General features: G+C 33.4%; 1 protein-coding gene across 1 annotated transcript; it reads left to right on the forward strand.

Annotated features, from left to right (window-relative positions):
- Positions 1–7,123: 7,123 nt before the first annotated feature.
- LOC133196235 (uncharacterized) lies at positions 7,124–27,737 on the forward strand. The gene is made up of 4 exons (XM_061332151.1): positions 7,124–7,463; positions 9,136–9,299; positions 18,875–18,998; positions 27,257–27,737. Exons 1-4 carry the CDS (start codon positions 7,148–7,150, stop codon positions 27,598–27,600), a joined length of 948 nt encoding a protein of 315 aa, XP_061188135.1. The 5' UTR covers positions 7,124–7,147; the 3' UTR covers positions 27,601–27,737.

Genomic DNA, 27,737 nt, shown 5'->3' on the forward strand with positions numbered 1-27,737 from the left:
TTTAAAATTTCTTATTTCTGGAAGAAATCTAATTTCTAATGAAACAAACCAATCCATTTAAAGAAATGCCGATATGCTGCCCCCTTTCGATCACTGAGAAGCATATATATTTATAGTTGTACATGTATAAGACTGCTTTGATCCTTTTATTCCTGGATTTCTTCCAGTGTCCCTCACCAAGGGAAATGAGTTTCGGTCACTTAGTATAGTCCATCCACCAAAACATTTTTTTCTGTTAATATCACACTTCTGTTTTTACGTTTTGGTGAATTCTGGTCCCAAGAACTACTGACAACCCTAACCAACCTAAACTCCTCTACTTTATTCAGCAATGAATTAATACAAAAACCATTAAACTCATTTGTCTAAAATTTAGATCTATAATACAGATTATGAAATTGTCCAAGAAAGGGGGCAGATCTTTAATTACACAAACGAACTACCGAATCAATATTGACTTTATACACTTCATCTACACTATGTCAACACATGTGTTTCAAACTTGTCCCCTAAACCCAAGTTGAAAGACAAAATATACTTCAATGATAATGAAAAAGCACTGAGTTACATTTAAAAAATTCGGTATGCACCAGCGAAGTTAATATACAAGGCGTTTTGTATTATTAATTGTGTATTTTTGCATAATTATTCTGACTTAGGAATTGATTTCACTTGACAAACTTCACATGTTTCAGCAAAAACATGTACATATGTCGCTCTTTCAATAGTTGATGTATATTGTTTAAGAAGTTTTCTGTCTTTTAAATTAATTCCATTGAGTCTCTCTTAATTTCTTTTCTGTTTATCGAATTACAGGAGACAGCATACGACTTATCATTTGTGATAGGATAATTCAGACACCCAATCATTTTTAACATCTCACAACACTTAATTTCACAATATAATCAACATTTTGTAAACATATCACTTCTTATAATTTCTCTTTCCTCTCTTGAAAAATGGCAGGTAGGAGACAAGTGTTAACAAGACAACCTTGCTAGAGGACATCTTTACAGACACTGGTGACAGGTATACTGTTGATTTATACTGTCCGGCATCTATACACCAGAGTTTGGCCAGAGTAAAGGCATCATATTTGGTGACTTTGGTGTTATAAGGATTTACATGAGAACAACCCCACCCTACCCCCCTTACATAAAGCCAAGTGTGTACACAGGTACACACAAAAGTATCTAAAATTTAAATTTGTCCTATATTCGTCCTTTTCTAAATCTAGAAAACTGCCAACCTCAAGTGTAATTTATGACGGCCAGAAGAATATTTAGCCCCTGGCACACAATGTCGCTTGTCTACCTGTACTTAAACGTCTCGCAACCACATTTACGACAGATTATTTCCCGTCAGACGATAGCTCCTCGAAATTCTGCTTGCGTCTACAGGTTTAATTATAAAAATATTCAAGTAAAGAATGAATATTATTTTAAAAATTGGAATCTGAATATTTTCATAATCAAACTATGTAATTTTAGGGAGTTGTAAATACTTAGTATATATTGTGTTAAGTAAAGACAATAATCAGGTGACCTTTGTTACCCACTGACCTTTATCAGAGCATGAGCAGGAAAATTCATACATCTAATCAAAGTACTGAAAGTACTACTACGAGTTGATGGTATTGATTATATAATGTTTAAATGAGTTGAGATCTCTAATCCATATTTGGATTATGTGATATTATGTGCAATGATGAAAACTATCACTTAATCTTTTCTTTTTGTTTTCTTTGAGAAATAAAATTATATAATTTTATTTACACCTTTTCCATCATGTATTTTTAACACGTATATTTATTTATTTATTTTTTTAATATCTGCTGGAATGTATAGTAATTTTTCACAGATCGAACCTTTAAACATAGAAAACAAATAATACTAGTTAATTTTAGGATTTTTCGTAAAATGACAATGTAGCTTGCATTTTAAAGTTATTTTTGTTTTTACAAAATATTAATTTAAAAGGATACCATCATCGAAATCGTCAAAGAGCACAGACTATCATCATTAAAACTACCGAGAACAGTTTTGGGGCACTCGATATCATTAGACAGAAATATTATATATCACGTGACTAAAAAAATTCAAATAGGGAAAATGGCACAACGTGTTGTAAAATCATATAACATAACTAAAACAACTCCTAAATTGACAAATAACAAAACAAAACAAAACAAAACAAAATAATAGTTAAAAAAGAAGCTTTAAACACACATATCTCAAATTAATAGGCCAAACCTGCAATAGTATTACAAGTAGGGAATTATTATTTACAAATAGCGCAAACTGAATTATTTCATTATCATGCTCGTTGAATATTTTCACTGCTTTCTTAAATTGACAAACAATTTTACATTTTCAATGCACATGCATCAATATGTTCCAATTCTCGTGATTAAGCCAGTCTTAAAGTTCGTATCTTTTTATTTCATTTATATGTATATTACCTAATTCAATTTTCTTGATTTTGTTACGACTGAAATTCAACTTCTTGTCTTTCAAAATTTACATGCACATTTGATATTATTTTCAATTCTCTTGATTTAGCCACTCTTGAAATTCAACCCCCTGTCTTTTATGATCATCGATATGCACAAAAAATATTTTACTTCTCTTGATTAAAGTTTCTATCTTTTTATTTCATTTATATGTATATTACCTAATTCAATTTTCTTGATTTTGTTACGACTGAAATTCAACTCCTTGTCTTTCAAAATTTACATGCACATTTGATATTATTTTCAATTCTCTTGATTTAGCCACTCTTGAAATTCAACCCCCTGTCTTTTATGATCATCGATATGCACAAAAAATATTTTAATTCTCTTGATTACGCTACTCTTGAAATTCAACTTCTCAAGTTGACTTTTAACTGAAATGGGCATTATTTTTTATATGTCATTTCGTTTGGTTTAGTCACTCTTGAAATATAACTACTTGACTTTAATTTATATGCACATTTTACATATCATTTCTCTCGGTTTAGCCTTTCTTGAAATTCAACTACTTGACTTTCATTGATACATGTATGCACGTTTAATATTTCAATTCTTTGGGCTTTTCGACTGAAGATTTTAAATTCATCACAATGGCATGATATCTACTATTTACATGATCTATCTACTCTTGAATTAATTTGATTTCTTGATCTCTTCACATTTATTAATATGCATTTCACATTTAATTTATCAATAACACTCCAATTATTATTATTATTTTTTTTTTTGTGGGGGGGGGGGGTTATTTATTGCCTTCAGTACTATTAATTCACTTTATCTGATAGCAAAACACAGCCGGACATATTAAAGGAAACCACTTAATTTTCCAGTGTAGTGCCGATAATTAATGAGATAAGAATCACGGGCGTGTTAAGTGACCATTGCTGTATTTGAAGCTTGCTGTGAGGCAGATCTAGATTGTGGAAGACAGGAATTCAGTTGTTTTAAAAAAAGAAAAAGAAATTGGAGCACAAAGTTGTCCACTGCTGAAAAAATCTAACCCTTGAAGCAATCGAAATCTTTTATTGCTTGCACAAGAAATAAAAACTATAATTTCAAAATTGTTTTTACTGGTACAGCTCATTTCTTCCGTTTGAGATTAGTAATTGATTTGCTTGGACCTTCTTTACTGCAAACTTCTCGCTTTGTTTACAAACGTAGGCGGTGTTCTCTGTGTTGAACAATTCATCACTAACGCGGGAAAACTTCTATGTTCATTGGCATAACAGCGCAAGAATTAGTTTATTTATATACCACCAGCAGGTCAGTCTTGTAAAAATAACCTGGTTTGTACAATGTTCAATTTTGTGAATTTTCTTTAAAAAACTGTTTTCAAAATACTTCTTATTAAATAAAACTTTTATTTATTTATAAATCAAAACTTTGTTTGCACGACATGTCACTTTTGTTGACCGCATGTCCCTAACACTATTTTCTCTCGCGGATAGACACAAATTCCAATAAAATGAATAATGAATATTTATGTTTATAAACACTTCAAAGCATATCAGGAAACTTATTCTTGTTCTGTAGATTATGAAAATTGTAAATAAACAAATATTATACAAGAACCTTTACGCAAAATACTCAAATGAAAATGTGATTAGTTTCGATACATTGGGGAATCCCTTACAAGTCACATAACATGAGTTGATACCATCAACTCGTAAAAATCGAGATCAACATTATAAATCATACATTAGGTCATCTTGAAAGTTATACATCATAAATGTCAGCATGTCCAAGCGCTGAGAACATAGTCGTTCTCTCTCTCTCTCTAAAAATCTATACCAAGAGAATTCACGAGAGTGATAGGATGTACAATAATCATATTAAGTTTCAATAAAACTCAATCTAACTGAAATAAGATCTTTGATCTGCTCCAACTAGATCACTATACACTGTGTGTAGAGATCTAGTTTGAGCGGATCAAAAATCTAATTTTAATTAGATTGAATAAAACTTGAATCTGCTGCATAAGTTGTGTTCAACAAAAATCGGAATGATTAATAAAGTTATCATGCACTTCTGCCGTAGCAATATATATATATATATATATATATATATATATATATATATATATATATATATATATATATATATATATATATATATATATATATATATATATATATATATATATATAAAGCTAGTGAATTCCAGTTCATCGTCAGATCTGCAAGGTTTGAATGCAATTCAAAACAAAAACGTTATACAGTAAATTAATTTTCAGCGACATGCTTCATTTTGTATATGAAACTTATTACTGTTCGAGAATAGGTTTATCTTTTTTTACGTAGGAAAAAAACCCCTCTCCTTTAATATTCCATGCTATTAATTCGGAACGCTTATACAACTGAAAATTTCGCATTGTATTTTGTAAATGAGTGAAGTAAAAAAAAAATTGCAGTGGAATAGGTTTTTAAACGTGGAAATGACAAAATATTCTTAATCAGGTTCGAAGCAACTTCTTTATGATTGTTTTTGTTTTCCCCCCAAAAGTGTGGGGAAAAACACCGGTAAACTGTCCAAACTCTAAATCCCGGGGTCTCTCTAACCTCTCCGTACATTTTAGACCGAAAAATGGGGAAGGGGGAGCATCCAAATCAAAATTTACATATTAAAACTACAACAAAAGACTATTCTCAGAAAAATTGGAGCCCCCCCCCCACCCCCACTAGGAACTTTTTTTTTTAAAGCACTATTTTTCACTTTAAATTTAGCATTAATTATGTTGTTTCAAAATAGTTTTTTTTTTTTTTTGTTTAAAGTGATTGTCATTAGCTTAAGACAGGGATGGTGACTTCGTCCCATGTACCACCACCTTATCCCCCCCCCCCCCATTTTTAAGCAAGACATAATCCTGGATCCGCGCCTATTCGGCTAAGCTCCGTCGAAGGAGTTACGAATATTTCTTGGCATTCGGCAAACCTCGAATGATTCCGTCACCTTCACCAAAGGTACGAATCGGCCGAGGTGTGCCGAGTGTATTTCTTGGTAGTCTCGTTTTCTTGGAAAACCCCAAAATTACTTTCAAATTAGACAGTGAACCAGTAAAACCAGGGAAACCTTGTTGATATGTTGTTCAGCAAACAAATTATATTATAGTCTCAGAGGTAATTGAAAATTCAATGACATTTAATTTTTTTTTCAGCAATACGCCAATAGCTGATATTTTTGTTTTAAAAATTTTTACTTTCGGTTTGTCAACCCTGTATCTTCTAGGCCAAGGTGACATGTCAATGACATAATTTTGATAAGTTGATTTTTTCCAGGTAAAATCACTTACTGAGCAGAACTGTTAACTTCAAGTTGGTTTCGGTGTTCACATCTTTCAAACAGTCTAGCAAGTAATTTGATACTCATATGAATCATTTCCTTTTTTTACAGCAATTGACTACTTAATCAAGTATTTCAGCTGTATTTTTCTAACATCAGTTCATATAATTTTTCCATGTGAGTCATTTTTTTTTACTTTAAGTTTAAATACAGCTGTGTCTTGGCTAAAAAAAATTGAAGAAAATTTAATATAACGTTTTATATATATATATAATATTATATATATATATATATATATATATATATATATATATATATATATATATATATATATATATATATATATATATATATACATATATAAGTGATTGAATCATATGTTTATGTCATTTAGATAACAATTTAAATTTATGATAAATTGGTAAGATAATTTTTCAGGTAAAATGATTTCACTTTTAGGCTATCTGAATTCGCGATAATTGTATTTGCTTGTGAAGATAATTTTTCAGGTAAACAAATTCCATTTATCAATCACACTGTTATCGGAGTCTTGCAAAAGAGCTCGAGGTTATCTCAATAATACCGTCATCCTTCATTGATAGAGACTTATTTTAAGACCATATGGTTAGACAGCGGGACATATTTATAAATAACTGGATATGCTGGAATATACAAATAAATGCACCTAGTATCATTGCTGTACCCATCAGTGGATGTATATGGTCAACTTGTTTTATATTTCTGAATCAGTATAAGCTTTAGATTTTGAAGTATGAGTGCAGTGCTGAAGTTATTGTTTTCTGATATTGCACTGCTGTCATCTGTTATTACATTTATACTGCATGTAATTGAGGGTAACATTTTACCTTTATTTTCTGGGTTCGAAGGCAACATGCATTTTGTCTGAACCAAGAACCAAACTGTTTGTCTGAGGCCGTTAGGCTGAAGGTAAACAGTTTGGTTCGAGGGGTTGCCATTTTGCCCGAGAACACAGTCAATAATTGTTTTGTTATACCTAGAAAGGTGAAGCGTGCGTGCATAAATTCCGCGCAGTCACTATTTTTTTTGGAATATCGCCCATGTCGCCTGTTGTCAAACAATGTTGACTGTTGCTAAGTTCTATCTTGCTGGAGGGCATGGTTTCATCATTTAGAGGGTAACAGCTTTTTAACAAATATTTCTCAACGAATCAAATTCACGTAATTTACATGAAAGTATAATATTATCATTTTAAATTAGTGAGTTTACTTACTACAGCATGAGTATCCTGACATTTAGTCAGTTGAAAAGATTTTAGTTTCTTTTATGGTGATAATATATCAGGTACACCTGGCAATTGGTTGGGATGTTGAGATAATGACAACCAAAGAGAAACAGCAGACATCGGAGCGAGCATATAGTGAAAGCTATTGCTTTCTTAAAAAAGGTGGTAAATTTGGATGTTGTCTCATAGTTAACATTAACAAAACATTGAAGACGATAGGAGACGGACATTCAATAAAGAAATTTCGAACTGGTGCTGAGGCAGAGGTCAGGAAACTAGAAGATGTATTTGGATGGACAAATTACCAAACAGAAGTAATCAAAGAAGAAGATGGGAAAAAATGTGTACTTACTGAAATAGATGAATACATAAAAAAAAGATGTGCAGGAAAAAACTCTCCAGAGGAAGGTAATCATATTTATCATTAAAACCCAAATATTCAAAAATATTGCAAAGAATTATTAACTGCTGCTTAGAATAAGTTCTTGGACACTTGCTTTCTGCTTTAAGTGTGCTTTCAGTAAATTTTCTTGTAAAAACATTTTATATGATGAGCATCCACAATATGTGGTTATTTTCCTTAATAATTTTTACACAACTACCATTATTAAGTACAGTTCCAATTCTCCAAAACTTTTGTAAATGTAATTATGGAAAGAAAACTGTTAAAAGTTACTTTCTTAAATATAAATTATTATAACAGTAACTTGATCCGAAGAGTTGTATCACGTCAAGTTGACAGGCGCGGATCATCAGATCAAATGAGATGGGAAGCGTCGAGTTTGATCTGATGATCCGCGCCTGTCAATGAGACCTGAGATAGATAGATCTGATCTATATTTTCTGAATGATTGAACAGGTTCATTTTGGAGCAGGTCATTTCTCAAGTAACTATAAGGTATATTGTGCCTAAAATTATATGGATAATGCATATACGGATGCACTTACTAGACTTATTGCTGGAGGCTGGATCTGACCCCTGAATAATTGCACAGGTTAGATTTGGAGCAGGTCTATTCCTTTATAACTATAAACCCTATAATGACCAAACTTGCAATGATACAGCATAGAGACAGAGCAGCATAGAGACAGGCTGATCATGCACACTACCAAACATGCTTCAGATGCTAGATGAGAACTACATTTTCTAAAAGTGACCAGATAAAGATTTTTGGAGTAGGTTCATTTTCAGGTAACTACAAGTTCTACCCAAACCAAACTTACACAGATGTTGCATCTAGGGATGCACATTACCAGAACATCCTTGGTGTGGGACTTTCTTTCTACAAATTTGATAATTTCTTTGATTGGGTACCTATGATTCATTTTTTAAAAGAGTAATAAACTGCCTTTTCCGGTACATTAAGGAATTGAAAATACTGTGTGATTTGTAATGCATATTCTGCAAGTCTAGGGAAATGATTACTTATGAGCATCATAACAACATGCAATGTTTAAAAAAAATACCACTTGAACAATACAGTGCAACAAAGTTTTTCATCATATATATCAAACTTAGTGAATCAAATGATTTTGGCCTGACAAATATAAATATATATATATATATATATATATATATATATATATATATATATATATATATATAAAATTAGGGATGGGGTATCACCAAAAATTCCGTATCGCGATATATCACAATTTTCCCCCAAAATATCACGATAATATAGTGATATTTTGAAATGCAGTTTTTAAAATGATTTTAAATAAATAGTCATAATTTTTCTGAAAAAACATAACATTTCTTCACTCTTCTCAATTTTTTATTTACATATCATCAAGCAATTTTGGATGCTAGGGTGCCGATCTTTTACTGCTTTCAACAACTTTTACACTTCCTGTAATTGTAATTTGAAAGATTGAACAAATAAATGAATAATTTCTGGAATTTATAACTATCGGGGTTTGTACCTAAATACCGGTATTTTAGTCTCCGTATCATGATACATATTACGCAATTAAAAATCACGATATACTGGTACACCGATAAAATCGCACATCCCTATATTATATATATACATAATAAATCAACTTTAACTTCTACTTTCTCTCTTGTTTTCTGAAGGAAATTTCCAGACATGTGACATCTTCATATGTGTTGTATTAGCATTTGGAGGACCGGGTTTTTTCTACAACAGCAAAGGCAACAAAATTCCATTGTCCACAGTTGTGAGGAAATTTCAATCTTGTCAAGCCCTTCACCTTAAGCCAAAATTGTTTATTGTTCAGGTAGATATATAGATGATATTCAATGTTTTGTAGATAAATATGGAATTTATTTCATGAGTGGGACAGGATTTTATAATATTTTCACGAGTGAAAAAATCCTGTCTCATGAGTGAAATAAATTCCATATTCATCTATAAAACATTGAATTTTCTGTTTATTATATTTCCTTAGATTTTCCCTTTGCCTCTTTTTAGGTCACCTGAGTCACTCAGGTGACCTATTGCTATCCGTTTTTGTCCGTCGGCGTGCGTCGTGCGATGTGCGTTAACATTTGAACATTTTCAGCTTCTTCTCTGAAACCGCTCAACCAATTTCAACCAAATTTGGCATATAGCATCTATGGGTGAAGGGGAACAAAAATTGTGAATTTCATGGAACCTGCCCCCCTGGGGCCTGAGGGGTGGGGCTAAAACCACCAAAAATAATGCAATCTTTAAAAATCTTCTTCTTTACTCCTGGACATCAAGCAGTCAAACTGTTGGCATCATTGTAATAAGCATTGAGCCCTCTACCAAAATTGTGAAATTCATGGCCCCAGGGTCAGGGGTTCTGGCCCCAGGTTGGGGCTATATAGATCATATAGTGAAAGTGCATTATTTCTTTGAAAATCTTCTTCTCTGCTCCTGGGTATTGAATAAAGTAACTAAGTACATAGTTATGAAGAGCAAGAGTGCCTCTTCCAAAATTGTGAAATTCATGGTCCCAGGGTCAGGGGTTCTGGTGTTAGGGCGGGGCTCTATTGATTATATAGTGAAAATGCATTAATTCTTTGAAAATCTTCTTCTGTGCTCCTGGGTATTAAATAAAGTAACTAAGTACATAGTTATGATGAGCAAGAGTGCCTCTTCCAAAATTGTGAAATTCATGGCCCCAGGGTCAGGGGTTCTGGTGTAAGGGCGGGGCTCTATTGATTATATAGTGAAAATGCATTAATTCTTTGAAAATCTTCTTCTCTGCTCCTGGGTATTAAATAAAGTAACTAAGTACATAGTTATGATGAGCAATAGTACTTCTACCAAAATTGTGAATTTCATGGCCCCAGGGTCAGGGGTTCTGGTGTTAGGGCGGGGCTCTATTGATTATATAGTGAAAATGCATTATTTTTTTGAAAATCTTCTTCTCTGCTCCTGGGTCTTAAATAAAGTAATAAGTACATAGATTTGATGAGCAAGAGTGCCTCTTCCAAAATTGTGAAATTCATGGCCCCAGGGTCAGAGGTTCTGGTGTAAGGGCGGGGCTCTATAGATTATATAGTGAAAAAGCATTAATTCTTTGAAAATCTTCTTCTCTGCTCCTGAATATTAAATAAAGTACCTAAGTACATAGTTATGATGAACAAGAGTGCTTCTACCAAAATTGTGAATTTCATGGCCCCAGGGTCAGGGGTTGTGGTGTAAGGGCGGGGCTCTATTGATTATATAGTGAAAAAGCATTAATTCTTTGAAAATCTTCTTCTCTGCTCCTGAATATTAAATAAAGTACCTAAGTACATAGTTATGATGAGCAAGAGTGCTTCTACCAAAATTGTGAATTTCATGGCCCCAGGGTCAGGGGTTGTGGTGTAAGGGCGGGGCTCTATTGATTATATAGTGAAAAAGCATTAATTCTATGAAAATCTTCTTCTCTGCTCCTGGGTATTAAATAAAGTAACCAAGTACATAGATTTGATGAGCAAGAATGCTCTTTCAAAATTGTGAAATTCATGGCCCCAGGGTCAGGGGTTCTGGTGTTAGGGCGGGGCTCTATAGATTATATAGTGAAAAAGCATTAATTCTTTGAAAATCTTCTTCTCTGCTCCTGAATATTAAATAACGTACCTAAGTACATAGTTATGATGAGCAAGAGTGCTTCTACCAAAATTGTGAATTTCATGGCCCCAGGGTCACGGGTTCTGGTGTTAGGGCGGGGCTCTATTGATTATACATGTATAGTGAAAATGCATTGATTCTTTGAAAATCTTCTCTGCTTCTGGAGATTATTTAAACAAACTACATGTAAGTGCATGATTATGATAGGCAAGGATGCCTCTTCCAAAATTTTTAAATATTTGGCCTCAGTTTTTGGGGTTCTTGAGGAGGGGGGGGGGTCTATTGATTATATACTGAAAAATCATTAATTCTATTAATTAATCCTGTCTGCTCCTTAGTGTTGAGCTGATAAATAAATTGCTTAGCTATGATGAAAATGGGAGCTTCGAACAGAATTTTTAAATCTTGTGGTCCTAGGGTCAGGGGTTCTGGCATAACGAGGGGGGGGGGGGGGCTTTTGATAATATAGTAGAAAAGTTTTAATTCTTTGAAATCCATAGTTATGATGATGAGGGTAACTCTTCCAAATTTGTAAATTTCGTGACCCTTGGTCTTGGGTTCTGGTGTTAGGGTAAGGCTTTGTTGAATCTGTAGTGAAAATGCATTGTACCTGTGAAATTCTTCTCTGCTTCTGGGCATATCGGAAGCAAACTGAGTAAAAGTTTAAATGATATAAATAAGAGTATTTCTACCAGATTTTTGAACATCTGGACCATTTGTCTAAGCATTCTGGTCCTGGGCAGGGCTCTATTAATTTGTATTCTACTGAGAGAAGTTATTCCCCTTTTCCATTCACCTTTGATAATTAATCACTGTAAATAATGTATTTGAAAGGTTAATAGAATAAGATAATTATGCAAGAATGTTTATTGTATAATTCAAAAAGTACTTTCTTAGTTTTAATAATCAGGTAGACCTGTAAGTAATAGATATAATTAAAAATGAGACAAAAATAACTTATCTTATTAAAAGTTCTTCAAAGACCATAAGAGAGGTCAATGCTAGAGGTTTTAATATGGGTTTAAAAATAGTACAGAAGCACTAATAGTTTGTTAATAGTCTGCATGATGAAAGTGTTAAGTGGGGGACAGATTAGAACTTAATTTATGAGTTGATACTGAATACTAGACTAATTATTTTGTTGATCCTGATCTTTCTACTTCTCTTGCTTTAGGGCAACAAAGCTTCATCTATCAGTGTATTTAACTTCTAAATTGTTTGTTTATACTCAGGTGACCGTTAAGGCCCTTGGGCCTCTTGTTTTTCATAACACAGTGTCATAGGGTGTGACGTCATAGTTGAGCGGTTGAGACGTCATAGCTAAGCCATTGCGATATTGAAAAACGTTGTAAATGCAGTACAGTTAAGGTGCCAAATGGAAATATTGGCGAATTTTTTAGACAGAAAAAACATTCTTTACAAGGATGGGCGATTCTTTTTAGGTCTTTACTATTATCGGAAAAATGTAATGTGGCTGAAAACTACATGTAGAGGACATTTATATTTCTTATTTAGATTTGTCACGTAATGTGGCAGTCACGTGATTTTAGCAAATATACCTGCAGTATTGAGGTCATCTATAAATTTCAATATTGCAAGGGCATAACCAAGTTAAAAATCTAAGTTTAATTTATAATTATTTTCAACACTTTGTAGTTTGTAAAAAGTGCTGCGAACCTTATATTGATTCTACTATATAATTGCTAAAATTACATTTGTTAGACCGTATGTTGAATATTTTGCTGGTCAAGTACATTAAATGTAGATATAATTAATTCATTTGCAAGATTTCATCAGGTTCGCAGCACTTTTCAAATATCTTCATACTTCTTGAGTTTATGTGTAAAAGCTTGTCGTAATTCATTGAGGGTATGCCCTTGCAATATATCGATTTATGACGACCCTTCTATTACCCTTCAATGAATCTGCAAATAAGTGTACGGCAGTTTCACTTGTCTAGGGAATGTATGGGAAGTATATGAATAAAATCATAAAATAGACATCGCATCCAAGTTAATGGCCTCTTATATATCTGCAAATAATATTTTATTTAATTACAAAACACATTTTTCATTGTATAAAATATAACTTGATCCGCCTCTCACTGCATACAAACTGCGTCAAATTTTACGATATGACGTCACATTGACAAGTACATTGCGATCAGTAAATTGTTTATATATTGCTGTGTGGGATTTAACCAATGACAAAAATACATGCAATAGTAAGTATTGATGTAGTTTAAAGCTATCCAACAGTTTAAAATAGCGTATCATTTCATTTTGTGGTAATTGGAAGAACATGTTTTTTTGTGTGATGTCATAGTAAGCATTTCCCATAAAAATTAGGCCCAGCCTCCTTATTGCAGCCTTAACGTAGAACCTACGTCGTATGACGTCATATCAAGTAAACCAGTTTAGACCGTCTTTTTTATGCTAGATCCATTATGACGTCATAATTAATTTAATGTTACTTTTCCCCGTACTTTCTCCAAGACTGCCTCTTGTAATGAAGTCACACAACTGTGAATGGTATGCAACTATTTTGAAGGAAATCAAAAAAACCTAAGAAATCTAAATAGTACAATATCTTGATAAAAATGTCTCCGGGTCAAAGATCTGTTTAATATTGTGTGTAAATTTTGTAATGTCTATCATGAAATGACGTACATTCCCTTTCATAATTATTTGTTAATTATTCATAATGTTTGGTGTATAATAATAATGTTTCCCTAAAATATCTTTTTAAATAAAAAAAAATACATTTTTTGATCAATATTTACATTGTAAATCTGAACGCAACCGCAAAACAGTCATTTAATAAATAAATCCTGTGTTAGTGCAGAAAGGTCAACAAAAGAAGTATTGATAAATAGAGTGTCTCTCATTTGTTTGTGGGGAAAGGTATATATTTTAATCACTTTTTGTAATTATTTGGGTATCTTCTTCACCATATTAAAGATTGAAAACATTCTGACAAAGACTTTTGAAAAATATATACAAATTTAGGTGGTAAATTGACTCAAAAAATATTGAGCACATTTGCCTATATTCGTTGAAATGTGGACTTAATCTTTTATGTCAATTGTATAAAAAAGAATTTATTCTTGAATAATATTGCTTAATACGGTTCAATTGATAAAGTCTATAAAAGACGATGTTTGAAGAAGTATTGTTGTGATTTTCTATATTCTCATTATGACCAGTACCCCTAAAAATGACTGAAAATATGTAGTCGCAGTGTAAAATTATCATTCCAAGTTGCACAGGCTATACTACATTTAATTACAAGGAAACATACCATATATTTTTATCTGATTGACAAGCGAGTGCTAATTTATCATTTTGAAAAGTTTGAAAATCTTGTGACAAAGACTTTTCCGACATAGGTTCTACCTTAACTGTTCTGCGAACATGGATTTTTAACGACATAATTATTTGGAAAAACTTTGGCGGTATAACTATTAGTCTCTGTCAGGATGGCTCATTAACTCATCTTATAACAGGCCAGGGATTTTGTTAAAAACTCTCTTCGTGAAGGGAAGGAAAATCGTAAGTTTTGCCGCACTTCTGTGGTTCTGATATTCTCACACTGTGAGAATACCATTTTGATACCCTTTCACACTGTGCCAGAATGTCATATTATGGGCAACGGCATCAAGGATTGATGTCAGGTTATTGTTACATCATAAACATTGATTGTTTCTCAATATTTTGTATTAATTTGTGATTTCTTAATATAAATAGGCTTTATATTTAGATAATGACATTATGATTAATTTTATTCACGTTTTTATGTATTTTAGACATTATTTTTTGTTATATTTTAATTGTAAAGCACTTTAGAGGACTCAAATTGATAGAGCACTATATAAATTTTATATTACAATTTCTCTGCACATCGGACTTTGGTTTTTCAAACCATCGCACATCCGCGCAGCGCATCTTATATAGGAAACGAGCCATCAGACTTTGGCATGACCATCGGACTTCGGAGTCTAACATATTATATATATATATGTATATATATATTATAAAATCCCTGAGATATCAGAGACATAAATAATATCTCAATCAAGATGTTTCAAGTTCATTTTGCAATTTTCGTCAGAATTATCAATTAATTTTAGATTAAAAAAAAATACCGGCATATTTTGATGGACAACTACAGAGAATAGACAGAGTATGATTCACTTTAAAATCTAGTTACACAATAATGTTTATAGTATTCAACAGTAAGTAAATATCATTCACACGTAATCAAAGGATTTCTGGACAGTGGACAAGGCCAATGTTTAAACAATTGTATTTAGTTACATATACTGAATATTTTCTCCTGTATTTTCTACAAAAACTCCCCATTTTTTTTGGTAAAAAGAAATTTTTATTATTTATTTAGTATTAAAATGTTATTTGAATGGCTTATTACACTATTCGCCCTTTGGTCCCGGTGAAAATTGTACTCCTCAGGTGTCTAAATCATCTTATTGACCTCAAAAAACAGCAATAATTGTACAGTATCATTGAAATTAACACTTCATTTGACACTGACCTTTTATTCCAATGGTTTTGTTTTGTTTTTTTGGAGGGCCTGAGTTATATTCTGATTAACTTAATTAGACATATTGAAATGCTTACTTATTATCATTGCTTTGAAATTTTAAAATTGAAAGAATTTTTTAATGAAACTGCATTCATAAATACACATATTCCTTTTTTTGAACTCATTAAAAATAAGTACCAATTTCAGATTTTGCAACTAATAATCATCATTCTGACTGCAAGAAAATCAGTTCAGTAGGTACTAGTTGCTATCCCTTATTAGCTCACCTGAGCTGAAAGCTCAAGTGAGCTTCTCTGATCACATTTTGTCTGCCGTCCGTTTGTCTAGCTGTCTGTCTGTCTGTCCGTCCGTCTGTAAACTTTTCACATTTTTAGCTCACCTCAACGAAGTTGGGGGAGCTTATGTAATACCCTCGGCGTCGGCGTCGGCGTCCCAGGTTAAGGTTTTTGGAGCAGTTTTCTTTTCAAGTACTTCTATGGCCTATATTAGTCAGAGATGCATGGAGGATGCTTCTAGTGTGTTTCATTGTACCAGTCAAGGTATCAGATGCTGCAATTTCAGTTAAAGAATGACCAGGTTAATGTTTTTGGAGCAGGTTAAAGTTTTTGGAGCAGGTTAAAGTTTTTGGAGCAGGTCTCATTTCCAAGTAACTATAAGCCCTATATTGACCAAACTTGCATGGATGATACATCTAAGGATGCACACTACTGAACTTGCTTCGGATGCTGGATCTGACCTACATTTTCCGGATGAGTGACTAGGTTAAGGTTTTTGGAGTAGATCTCATTTCCAAGTAACTATAAGCCCTATATTGACCAAACTTGCATGGATGATACATCTAAGGATGCACACTACTTGACTTGCTTCGGATGCTGGATCTGACCTAGATTTTCCGGATGAGTGACCAGGTTAAAGTTTTTGGAGCAGATCTCATTTCCAAGTAACTATAAGCCCTATATTGACCAAACTTGCATGGATGATACATTTAAGGATGCACACTACTGGACTTGCTTCGGATGCTGGATCTGACCTATATTTTCTGGATGAGTGACCATGTTTCAGTTTTTGGAGCAGATGTCATTTCCAAGTAACTATAAACCCTATATTGACCAAACTTGCATGGATGATACATCTAAGGATGCACACTACTTGACTTGCTTTGGATGCTGGATCTGACCTATATTTTCCAGATGAGTGACCAGGTTAAAGTTTTTGGAGCAGATCTCATTTCCAAGTAACTAAAAGCCCTATATTGACCAAACTTGCATGGATGATACATTTAAGGATGCACACTACTGGACTTGCTTCGGATGCTGGCTCTGACCTATATTTTCCGGATGAGTGACCAGGTTTCAGTTTTTGGAGCATATGTCATTTCCAAGTAACTATAAACCCTATATTGACCAAACTTGCATGGATGATACATATAAGGATGTACACTACTGGACTTGCTTTGGATGCTGGATCTGACGTACATTTTCCGGATGAGTGACTAGGTTAAAGTTTTTGGAGCAGATGTCATTTCCAAGTAACTATAAGCCCTATATTGACTAAACTTGCATGGATGATACATCTAAGGATGCACACTACTGGACTTGCTTCGGATGCTGGATCTGACCTATATTTTCCGGATGAGTGACCAGGTTAAAGTTTTTGAAGCAGATGTCATATCCAAGTAACTATAAACCCTATATTGACCAAACTTGCATGGATGATACATCTTAGGATTCACACTACTGGACTTGCTTCAGATGCTGGATATGACCTATATTTTCCGGATGAGTGACCAGATTAAAGTTTTTGGAGCAGATCTCATTTCCAAGTAACTATAAGGCCTATCTGAACCAAACTTGCATGGATGATGCATCAAGGGACGAACAATCTCAAAACTTGCTTCGGATGCTGAATTTGACTTATATTTTCTGAATGAGTGTCTAGTTTTAAGTTAAGATAAGTCCATTCCCAAGTAACTGCAAGCCCTATCGGACCAAAATTGCATAAATGTTGCATCTAGGGATGCACACTCCTAGATTATTAGTTTAGTGTGGGACTTTGCCTTACTTAAAGACAACATTCGTTGAGGTGAGCTCTGTAATCTCTGATTACCTATGTTTGACTTCTTCTCCAGAACCACTGGGCCAATTTCAACCAAACTTGCCATGAAGCATCCTTGGGTAAAGGGGATTCAAGTTTGTTCAAATGAGGGGCCACGCCCTCTTTCAAGGGGAGATAATTAGGAATTAGTGAAAAAATAATGGCATCATATAAAAATCTTCTTCTCAAGAACCACTGGGCCAGGAAAGATGAAACTTATGTGGAAACATCCTCAGGTAGTGTAGATTCAAGTTTGTACAAATCATGACCCCCGGGGGTAGGGCGGACCACAATGGGGGATCAAAGTTTTACATAGAAATATATAGGAAAATATCTTTAAAAATCTTCTTAAGAACAGCAAAGCCATGATTGGTCATATTTATTTGGAAGCATCCTCAGATAGTGTAGATTCAAGTTTGTTCAAATCATGACCCCTGGGGGTAGGGTGGGGCCACAATGGGGGATCAAAGTTTTACATAGAAATATATAGGAAAATATCTTTAAAAATCTTCTTCTTAAGAATAGCAGAGCCATGATTGGTCATATTTATATGGAAGCATCCTCAGGTAGTGTAGATTCATGTATGTTCAAATTATGACCCCCGGGGGTAGGATGGGGCCACAATGGGGGATCAAAGTTTTACATAGAAATATATAGGAAAATATCTTTAAAAATCTTCCTCATAAGAACAGTAAAGCCATAATTGGTCATATTTATATGGAAGCATCCTCAGGTAGTGTAGATTCAAGTTTTTTCAAATCATGACCCCCGGGGTAGGGTAAGGCCACAATGGGGGATCAAAGTTTTACAAATGAATATATGGGAAAAAAATCTGCTGCTCAAGAACAGCAAAGCCATTTGTTATATTGATATGAAAGCATCATTAGGTAGTTTAAAATTCAACCCCCCACCCCCCATTAACTTTTCAATTCTGAACTGATTTTTGCTTTTTTCCTAGCCAATGTGCTCAGGTGAGTGATGTGGCCCATGGGTCTCTTGTTATTTTATACCTTCATGTTAGTATTGCAGTTATTTAGAAATATGCTGGTTAATTCTTATTTCCCTATAATGATATGTAGTAAATTTTTTGATTTTGAATCTGCTTTTCAGTCATGTGACATTGATCTGCAACCCATTGGAAAGCATTTGTTTGGTGATGTAGAGGGTGGATCTAAACTTTTGTCTCGGTGGCCTCGAGAAGCAGATGTTCTCATCTATGAGTCCAATATTTCAGGTGTGTCAATCTCAATGCATGACTATAGGTTCTTCTTTACAAAAGCTCAGATGAGCATAAGTTTAATGCACTTTCTTATTACTTAGTATCCCTTGGCATGAGATGAAGGAATATTAAAACTGTTTAGTTATTAGAAATAATGTAGAAGAAAACCTTGTAAAAATGTGTTTTGTGATATATATATATTCAGTTTTGTTCATTGTGTTCAGAGGATCAGGAGCTTTAGTCTGCATGGTCAAAGACCAGAAGAGCTTGTGTGATTGTAGGGTGTCTGCCATTTGTCTACTCCTCCTAAAGTTTTCTGTCTAATTTCGATAAAACTTTGTACAAAAGTAGACCATAATTAATTGATTCCCTTTAGTGGTGTTCCCATGGCTACTAAAAATAGAAATGTCTGTAAATTTCAGAATGCTATTCTTTCAGTTTAGGTCTAATTTAAATAAAAGTTGTGTACAAGAAGACAATACTAAGATACATAATTCTATTTATGGGCTTTTGATTTTCACAATGTGTTGTCATGGTTACTAAGATAGAAATTTATAAGAAATCCTTTGAAAATGCTACTCTTTCTACAGTATTGGGATGATTTCAATAAAACTTGATACACAAGTAGACAACACTAAGATACATAATTCTATATATATTATAGTTTTTGATTTCCTACGTGGTGTTCCCATCAGCCATGGTTACTAAAGATACAAATTTCTATGAAATTCTTTCAAAATATTACTCCTCCTATAGTATTGGACTGATTTCAGTAAAACTTGGTACACAGTAGACAGCACTAAGATACATATTTCTAAATACGATATCAGTTTTTAGCTCACCTGAGCTGAAAGCTCAAATGAGCTTTTCTGATCACATTTATAGTCCATCATCCATCTGTAAACTTTTCACATTTTTGACTTCTTCTCCAGAACCACTGGGCCAATTTCAACCAAACATGCCACAAAGTATCCTTGGGTGAAGGGGATTCAAGTTTATTCAAATGAATTAAAGAGCCATACCCTCTTTAAAGGGGAGATAATTAAGAATAACTGAAAATTTGGTGGTATCTTTTTAAAAATCTTCTTCTCAAGAACTACTGAGCCAAAAAAGTTGAAACTTTTATGAAACCTTCTTTACATACTGTAGATTTAATTTTGTTCAAATCATGACCCCCGAGGGTAGGATGGAGCCACAATGGGGAATCAAAATTTTTACATAGGAATATGTAGGAAAAAATCTTCAAAAATCTTCATCACAAGAACTGCAAAGCCATGATTAGTCATATTATTATGGAAGCATCCTCAGGTAGTATAGATTCAAGTTTCTTCATGACCCCATACATGTTAACTCTACCGCTTTAGGCGGAAGTGTACCGCTTTTTTTACTCAATCTATCGTCTACCACTTCTATTCGTAAATCTACTGCTTTTCTACAAAATCTATTTTTGGTTCACTTGGGTAGCCATTTTTGAAGCCAATTGCCATATAATCTCATTAGATATTGCATGATTTGAACTGAGAGCATACAAATGCTTTTTTAAGCAGCTGTTTACACAGATTTCAAGCATGTGTTTGACAACAACAGGTGCACAAATCTCCGTGATTACATTTGTTATGATAAATTTCGACGACATCCCTGCCAAGAAAAAGGGAGATATAGTATTTTAGAACTGGATGTAAACTTTGACATCGTTCATAAAAGTAAAAAAAAAAAAAGAAATCATCATTCATTAAACAGTTTAATACTTTTTTTTGCATCTCTACTTTCGTTTTCGGTCATCCCGGGAAATCCAATTTTTTTAATGAAAGATAAGAACTAGATTTAGATCTGAATAAAATAATGTCATCATTTGCTGTATTTGACAACTTAATGAACACTCAGAATTATTGCATTTAGGCTATATCAACAAAGATCCCTCTTCAAAAGGCTAAATTGAGCAGCCAATCAAAGCCGAGTGATGAGCATGAAAAATATTTATATTTGTGTAATTTATGGCAGGTGTTTTTGTCTTCTTCATTGCAGTTGATATTTGAGTTTCATTACTGTAGTGGTCATTTTAGGCCATATTTACATATGAATCTTCTTAAATCGATGCGTAAAACAATGTGCGCAATGCTATCTCTTTTGAGGTCTGAATCTCCCTCTTTTTCGTCACAGTAGGTTAACATGTATGATGACCCCCAGGGGTAGGATGGGACCACAATGCACACTCGGAGTTAAACTTGTGGATGTATAGGAAAAAATTCTATAAAATCTTTTTATCAAGAACAGCAAAGCCATGTTTATTCACATAGACATAGAAGTGCCTTGAGGTAGTGTAGATTCTAGTTCGTTCAAATCATGACCCTGATGGGTAGGGTGGGGTTACATCTATAATAATCATGACACCTGGGGGTAGGGTGGGGTCACAGTAGGGATAAAAGTTTTACATAGGAATATATATAATAGAAAAAATCTGCTGATGAAGAACATCAGGACCATATTGACTTAGGTGAGTATTGTGGCCCATGGGCCTCTTGCTGATTTCCTTGAGAGCTAGGTGTTCCAATTAGAAATTTCTGTAAAATTCTTTCAAAATGCTACTCCTCCTATTATAGTTTATGTCTTATATCAATTAAACTTGTAAACAAACAGACAATACTAAGATTCACAATTCTCTGTTTCTGATTTTCATGGAGTGTTGTCATGGTTACTAAAATAGAAATTTCTATCAGATTCTTTCAAAACACTTTCCCTCTTACAGTATTGATGTGATTTCAATAAAACACAATATACACAATTAGAACACACTAGGATTCATAATTCTGTGTATGTATTTTTGATATCCTTGAACCATGTTTCCATAGTTACTAAAAATTGAAACATCTGTGATTTTTTTTATTTTTCAAAAAGCTACTTCTCCTATAGTTTTGAACTTATATTGGTAAAACTTGGTACATTTACACAAGTGTATTACCCGGAATTATATTATTCTGTGTATCACCTCTTCTGTTATAACTGTAACAAACCAGTAGAGCTACAGTATTATTAGCATCTTTGCTAGCCAAGGGTTTCTGATACGCTACTCTCCTCATAAACCTTTGGCATACGGTGCTGACAAAAGACGGGATTGTTTTTGTCACGTGATCACGATTCTTACTAGGTATGCACAGATTGCGTCATCGACAGAAATAAAAAGCGTATTTAAAAAAAAATTGTTTTTAAAGAATAATTTACAAGAAGGTATCGAGTTATGTTAATTTGTTATTTAAACATGTAAAAATGCAAATCTACATCTTCAGTATAGATTCTTAATCACATATTTTGCACGTAGCTTTAGATATTGGATGACCATATAGCTATTCATAGAATGGCATCATTGTTTACTTTCGTTTTACATTACCGATATTAAAGAGTCAAGATATATCCTGAACGCAAATGTCGTCATTTTCAAAAAACAATTGCTGATTGGTCGAACGATGTCGATCAACTCCAATCACAACTTGAGAAAAAAATCCTAACTTTTTTGAACACCGTATGCCAAGGGCTTATGAGGAGAGTAGCGTATCAGAAACCCTTGGCTAGCGAAGATGTATTATTAGAGACTTCTGTTTAATTATATTTTCAATAATGCATTTTACAATTTTGATTTAAGAATAAGATATTTCATTAAATAGGATGGGTTATTTGAAAAATAATTTTCTCTTGAGCAAAAGGAAATAAATTTATAAAGAAGATGGGTGAACATGATGAGCGAAAAGCTTATAGTGTGACAAACATGAAGGTGAAAAATTGGATCTCAATTATATCAAAATTTTCCTTGATATTTCATCTAACATTAAAATTTACTTTATGTAAAATCTCTACAATTTCCAAAAATCTCACAAAGATTGAAATTATTTGCCTATGAAACATTATACACACACTAAAGAGGGCAAAAAGAGTCATTTTCTCATACTATAACACTATTTTTCGATATGAGTGGGTCTTCGCTCCATTTTTTTAAAAGTTAATCCTCAAAGTTTGCATAAAAATATACATCTTTTGGTTACCAAAAACATGGAGCAAAGACCCACGTACTATACCTTAAAAATATACTTTTATGACACAACAATCGCATCTTTCTGAGAAATACTTGAAGTTCATTCAGTCAAGGGTCATAGCACAAACATGATTTAAATGCCACTATTCATCAGGACTTGTGTAGTCTAGTGGTTAGCATGCTAGTCTAGCAAGAAAATGTTACTAAGGATTTTTATTGCTAGGGTTCGAACCCACGAATACCACATTATTTTTTAAATAAAAGAATAAATTTTGCCAGGAAAATTTTCTTCAGAAAAGTTTTGTTTATCATAATTTCATGAACTTCAATAATGAGAACGTTACTCTGAATATAAAATTCACAAATTGAACATGATTTTTATATATCTGAAGCTATAGGCTTTCTGCACGCTGTGTTCACCCATTTCCTTTTCAGTGTATACTTAAATAGCCCAGTAGTGTATTAAGAAACTTTCCCTATTGAAGTTAAAGCATGATATTTAAAAGCAAGGATGATTGATTTGCAATTATAGCTGAATCAGATGGAAGTAGAAAGTCCTTTAAAGGTGCTTAGACACAGATTTGAACTTAATATTTTCTCAAATTTTCTGTATAATATCATGACTTATATATTGAAATAGCATTTCACATGAAAATAAAATTAAAAATTTATTTTATCTGGAAATTATTGGAACTACGAATTCCGGGACGCGTTTGATTAACACATCTTTGCACTTACACAGATTTTAACTTTATACTTGATGTTTAAGAAAAGAAGCGATTTTGTTATATATTAATGAAAAATATTACATCTTTAATCCAAAAAATTCAGAGTAGAAATGTTCGAAAGCAAAACCAACTCACCAGTATTGTCAGTCCGTGCTCTGTCATGTGAACAGAGTTTAACAAATTGAACACACCCGTGAAACGTAAACTGTTTTTGTAAACAGGGCACAAGCTCTGTTATTGTTAATGTTTACAATTCAACGGGTGTGTTCAATTGTTAAACTCTGCACACACCACTGAGCAACAAAATTGCCACTTTTCTTAAGTATTAAGAATAAAATTAAAATATGTGAAAGCGCAAGGATGTGTCAATCCAATGCGTCCAGAAATTCGAAGTTTTAATAACTTCAAGATGAAACAAAATTAGACTGGAAACCAACACCTTAAGGTTGAAATTATGGAAGATTCTCACGAGTGGATACCACGTGGTATTCAATAGGGTCTGGATCAAAAGTAGTAAACTTAACGGAACAAACAGATCTCCAACACTTCGTGAGAATGCATAAGTGAATTTATTTAGTTGACCGGTTTCGACCAGAGATGGTCGTCATCAGAACAATTATACAAGAAGTTTTATCTATTGAAGTAAAAATTGCGGATGGCGTTGCTATAAACAAATAAAATTGCGGAAGATTGATACTGCATGCGGATTAGATTTACATTATTTTCATACATACTATAATTCTTTGACATCGTAAATAAATAGTTATGTATGACTTAAAATACAATACATAGAATGTCTGTGTAGAGTGATTAATTAAATAGTCCATAAATTCCGTGAATTGTGATTGATCTGTGCTGTAAACCTGGTGGGAGCTCATCTAAGCAGACGGTTTCTGTAGATGTTGATTTTGAGGGATCACGGAATTTTGGTTTGTTGGCTGGTACTATTCTGAAGATTGGTTTTTTCATAGTTCTTGGTTGGCTTTCAAATGGGCGATTCCATTTCTTTGGTTTTTTGGCCATTTCTCTGGGATTGGTACAAGTAAATATAAGAGTTTCTTTAAATTCCGTATCTGGATGGTCTTTAGTAATATGACGTTTGGCTACATCTTTTCGGCAGTAAGATTTTTTGCAAATATCACAATAGTATCTGGTTACAATAGGATTATGTTGTAGTTCATAGTGCCTTTTCAAGTTGCTTGCTTCTTTAAATTTGCGGTTGCAGTTAGTGCAATGAATGTCCATTTGTTTTGTTTCCGATTCCTCTGGATTATCTGGATGTTTTCTCTTTGTGTATTTTACGTTAACCATACTTTTGATTCAATCCTTGTGGATGTAGAGTTTTGAATATATGTATAAAGGCTTCTTCTGTTCTTAGACGTTGGTTTATGTCGTTTGTGATTTTTCATAAGCGGCATGATGGAAACGTCCTGTGGAGTGTGTGATTGTGACGTGTTAGATTGTGACGTATTGGTTTGTGACGTGAAGTGTCGGGACACAGGTTTGTGTTGATTGGCAGCTTTGATATCAGAGAAATGTCCATACATGCGATCTCTGAGGGAGTTGCCTGTTTGGCCAATGTATTGAATAAAACATTTTTTACATGTAATTGCATAAATTAAGTCTGTTGAATGTTGTAACTAGAGGAATCACACGTTTTGCATGTGTTTTGTTGTTCTCCATGAGCAGGTTGTTACAATTGTACTTTCTGGCTTTATCTATAGCTTGTTGAAGCATTGATGGTGGATAGTTCCTAGCTAGAAAATGTTCCTTCATTTTTGTTGTGTGTGCTTCAAATTCGATGTCAGTTGAGCATATTCGTCTGATCCTTAATGATTGGCTGAATGGAATACTCCTCAACATGTGTTTCGGGTGGTTAGAGTTATAGTGTAAATATAAATGGGCATTGGTGGGTTTCGTGTATCGAGTGGTAGATAGTTCGCCTAGATTATTAACATTCAACAGACTTAATCCTGATTTCCGTTCAATAATCAATAAATACAAGACTATCTTAGAACAATCCCCAGATACTAAGGAATTGATGGACAGAATCATTATACATGTAGCATACAAAAGACCTCCCAATTTAAGAAGTATCCTAGTCCATTCAAAGTTAAACTCCGGCCCTGATAACATTGGAAGCCATCCATGTTACGAGAATTGTAAAATTTGCCCATTTGTCAGAAATACAAATAACATCCAAATTACTTTCACAGGCAAAATCTACTCCATAAAACAAAATCTTGACTGTAACAGCACTTCCGTAATTTATGCAATTACATATAAAAAATGTTTTATTCAATACATCGGCCAAACAGGCAACTCCCTCAGAGATCACATGTATGGACATTTCACCAATATCAAAGCTGCCAATCAACACAAACCTGTGTCCCGACACTTCACGTCACAAACCAATACGTCACAATCTAACACGTCACAATCACACACTCCACAGGACGTTTCCATCATGCCGCTCGTGAAAATCACAAACGACATAAACCAACGTCTAAGAACAGAAGAAGCCTTTATACATATATTCAAAACTCTACATCCACAAGGATTGAATCAAAAGTATGGTTAACGTAAAATACACAAAGAGAAAACATCCAGATAATCCAGAGGAATCGGAAACAAAACAAATGGACATTCATTGCACTAACTGCAACCGCAAATTTAAAGAAGCAAGCAACTTGAAAAGGCACTATGAACTACAACATAATCCTATTGTAACCAGATACTATTGTGATATTTGCAAAAAATCTTACTGCCGAAAAGATGTAGCCAAACGTCATATTACTAAAGACCATCCAGATACGGAATTTAAAGAAACTCTTATATTTACTTGTACCAATCCCAGAGAAATGGCCAAAAAACCAAAGAAATGGAATCGCCCATTTGAAAGCCAACCAAGAACTATGAAAAAACCAATCTTCAGAATAGTACCAGCCAACAAACCAAAATTCCGTGATCCCTCAAAATCAACATCTACAGAAACCGTCTGCTTAGATGAGCTCCCACCAGGTTTACAGCACAGATCAATCACAATTCATGGAATTTATGGACTATTTAATTAATCACTCTACACAGACATTCTATGTATTGTATTTTAAGTCATACATAACTATTCATTTATGATGTCAAAGAATTATAGTATGTAAATCTAATCCGCATGCAGTATCAATCTTCCGCAATTTTATTTGTTTATAGCAACGCCATCTGCAATTTTTACTTCAATAGATAAAACTTCTTGTATAATTGTTCTGATGACGACCATCTCTGGTCGAAACCGGTCAACTAAATAAATTCACTTATGTATTCTCACGAAGTGTTGGAGATCTGTTTGTTCCGTTAAGTTAAACTTCAAGATGAAATAAGATTTTTATTATATTTTAGTATGAAATGCTATAGCAACATATAAGTCATGTAATTATACAGAAGATTTGAGAAAATATTAACTTCAAATCTGTGTCCAAGCACCTTTAAGTTTAGATCCATATATAATCATCTATCCCTTTTTATAGGAGAATATGACTGGCATCCATGTCTGATAAAACTCTCCTCAGAGAATCCTCAGGGCAAAGCAGCTCTCCAATCCTGCACTTTCATAAAGTATTTTTGTAATACTATGAAAAGCTTGCAAGACGAAAAAAAAGTTTCCAAGAAAAAAGTGGATGAAGATTCCAAGGAAGAGGAAAATTACATTGAATTTAATGAAGTTATTTTGAGAACAAATAAAAAATTGGAAAAGTTCATAAAAAATCGAATGAACTGGGATCTGGTAGATGGAACATGGAACACTATTCCCAGGCTGCCTGTAGTAACAGATCAACTGTCAAAGCAGCTGTTTCTTCCTCGTTTCTATTAATAACTTTTCATCATTGATTCTTATGGAATCATTATATCCACAATATTTGATTGCGGAATCAAAGCTCAATTGAATACTCCTTGAAAGAAAAGCTATTGTCTTAAAAAAAATGAATATATATATAGAGAGAGAGAGAG

This window comes from Saccostrea echinata, unplaced genomic scaffold (assembly GCF_033153115.1).
Source record: "Saccostrea echinata isolate AGI-Se365-2 ecotype Australia unplaced genomic scaffold, CSIRO_AGI_Sech_v1 ptg000030l, whole genome shotgun sequence".
NCBI classification, from domain to species: Eukaryota; Metazoa; Mollusca; class Bivalvia; order Ostreida; family Ostreidae; genus Saccostrea; species Saccostrea echinata.

Excerpts from the sequence above, each read along its gene's own strand:
- LOC133196235 (XM_061332151.1), top strand. The coding sequence starts at position 7,148 with ATGACAACCAAAGAGAAACAGCAGACATCGGAGCGAGCATATAGTGAA. Across the intron at positions 9,300-18,874 it reads CAAAATTGTTTATTGTTCAG|TCATGTGACATTGATCTGCA; the intron begins GTAGATATATAG and ends TCTGCTTTTCAG. Across the intron at positions 18,999-27,256 it reads CTATGAGTCCAATATTTCAG|GAGAATATGACTGGCATCCA; the intron begins GTGTGTCAATCT and ends CCCTTTTTATAG.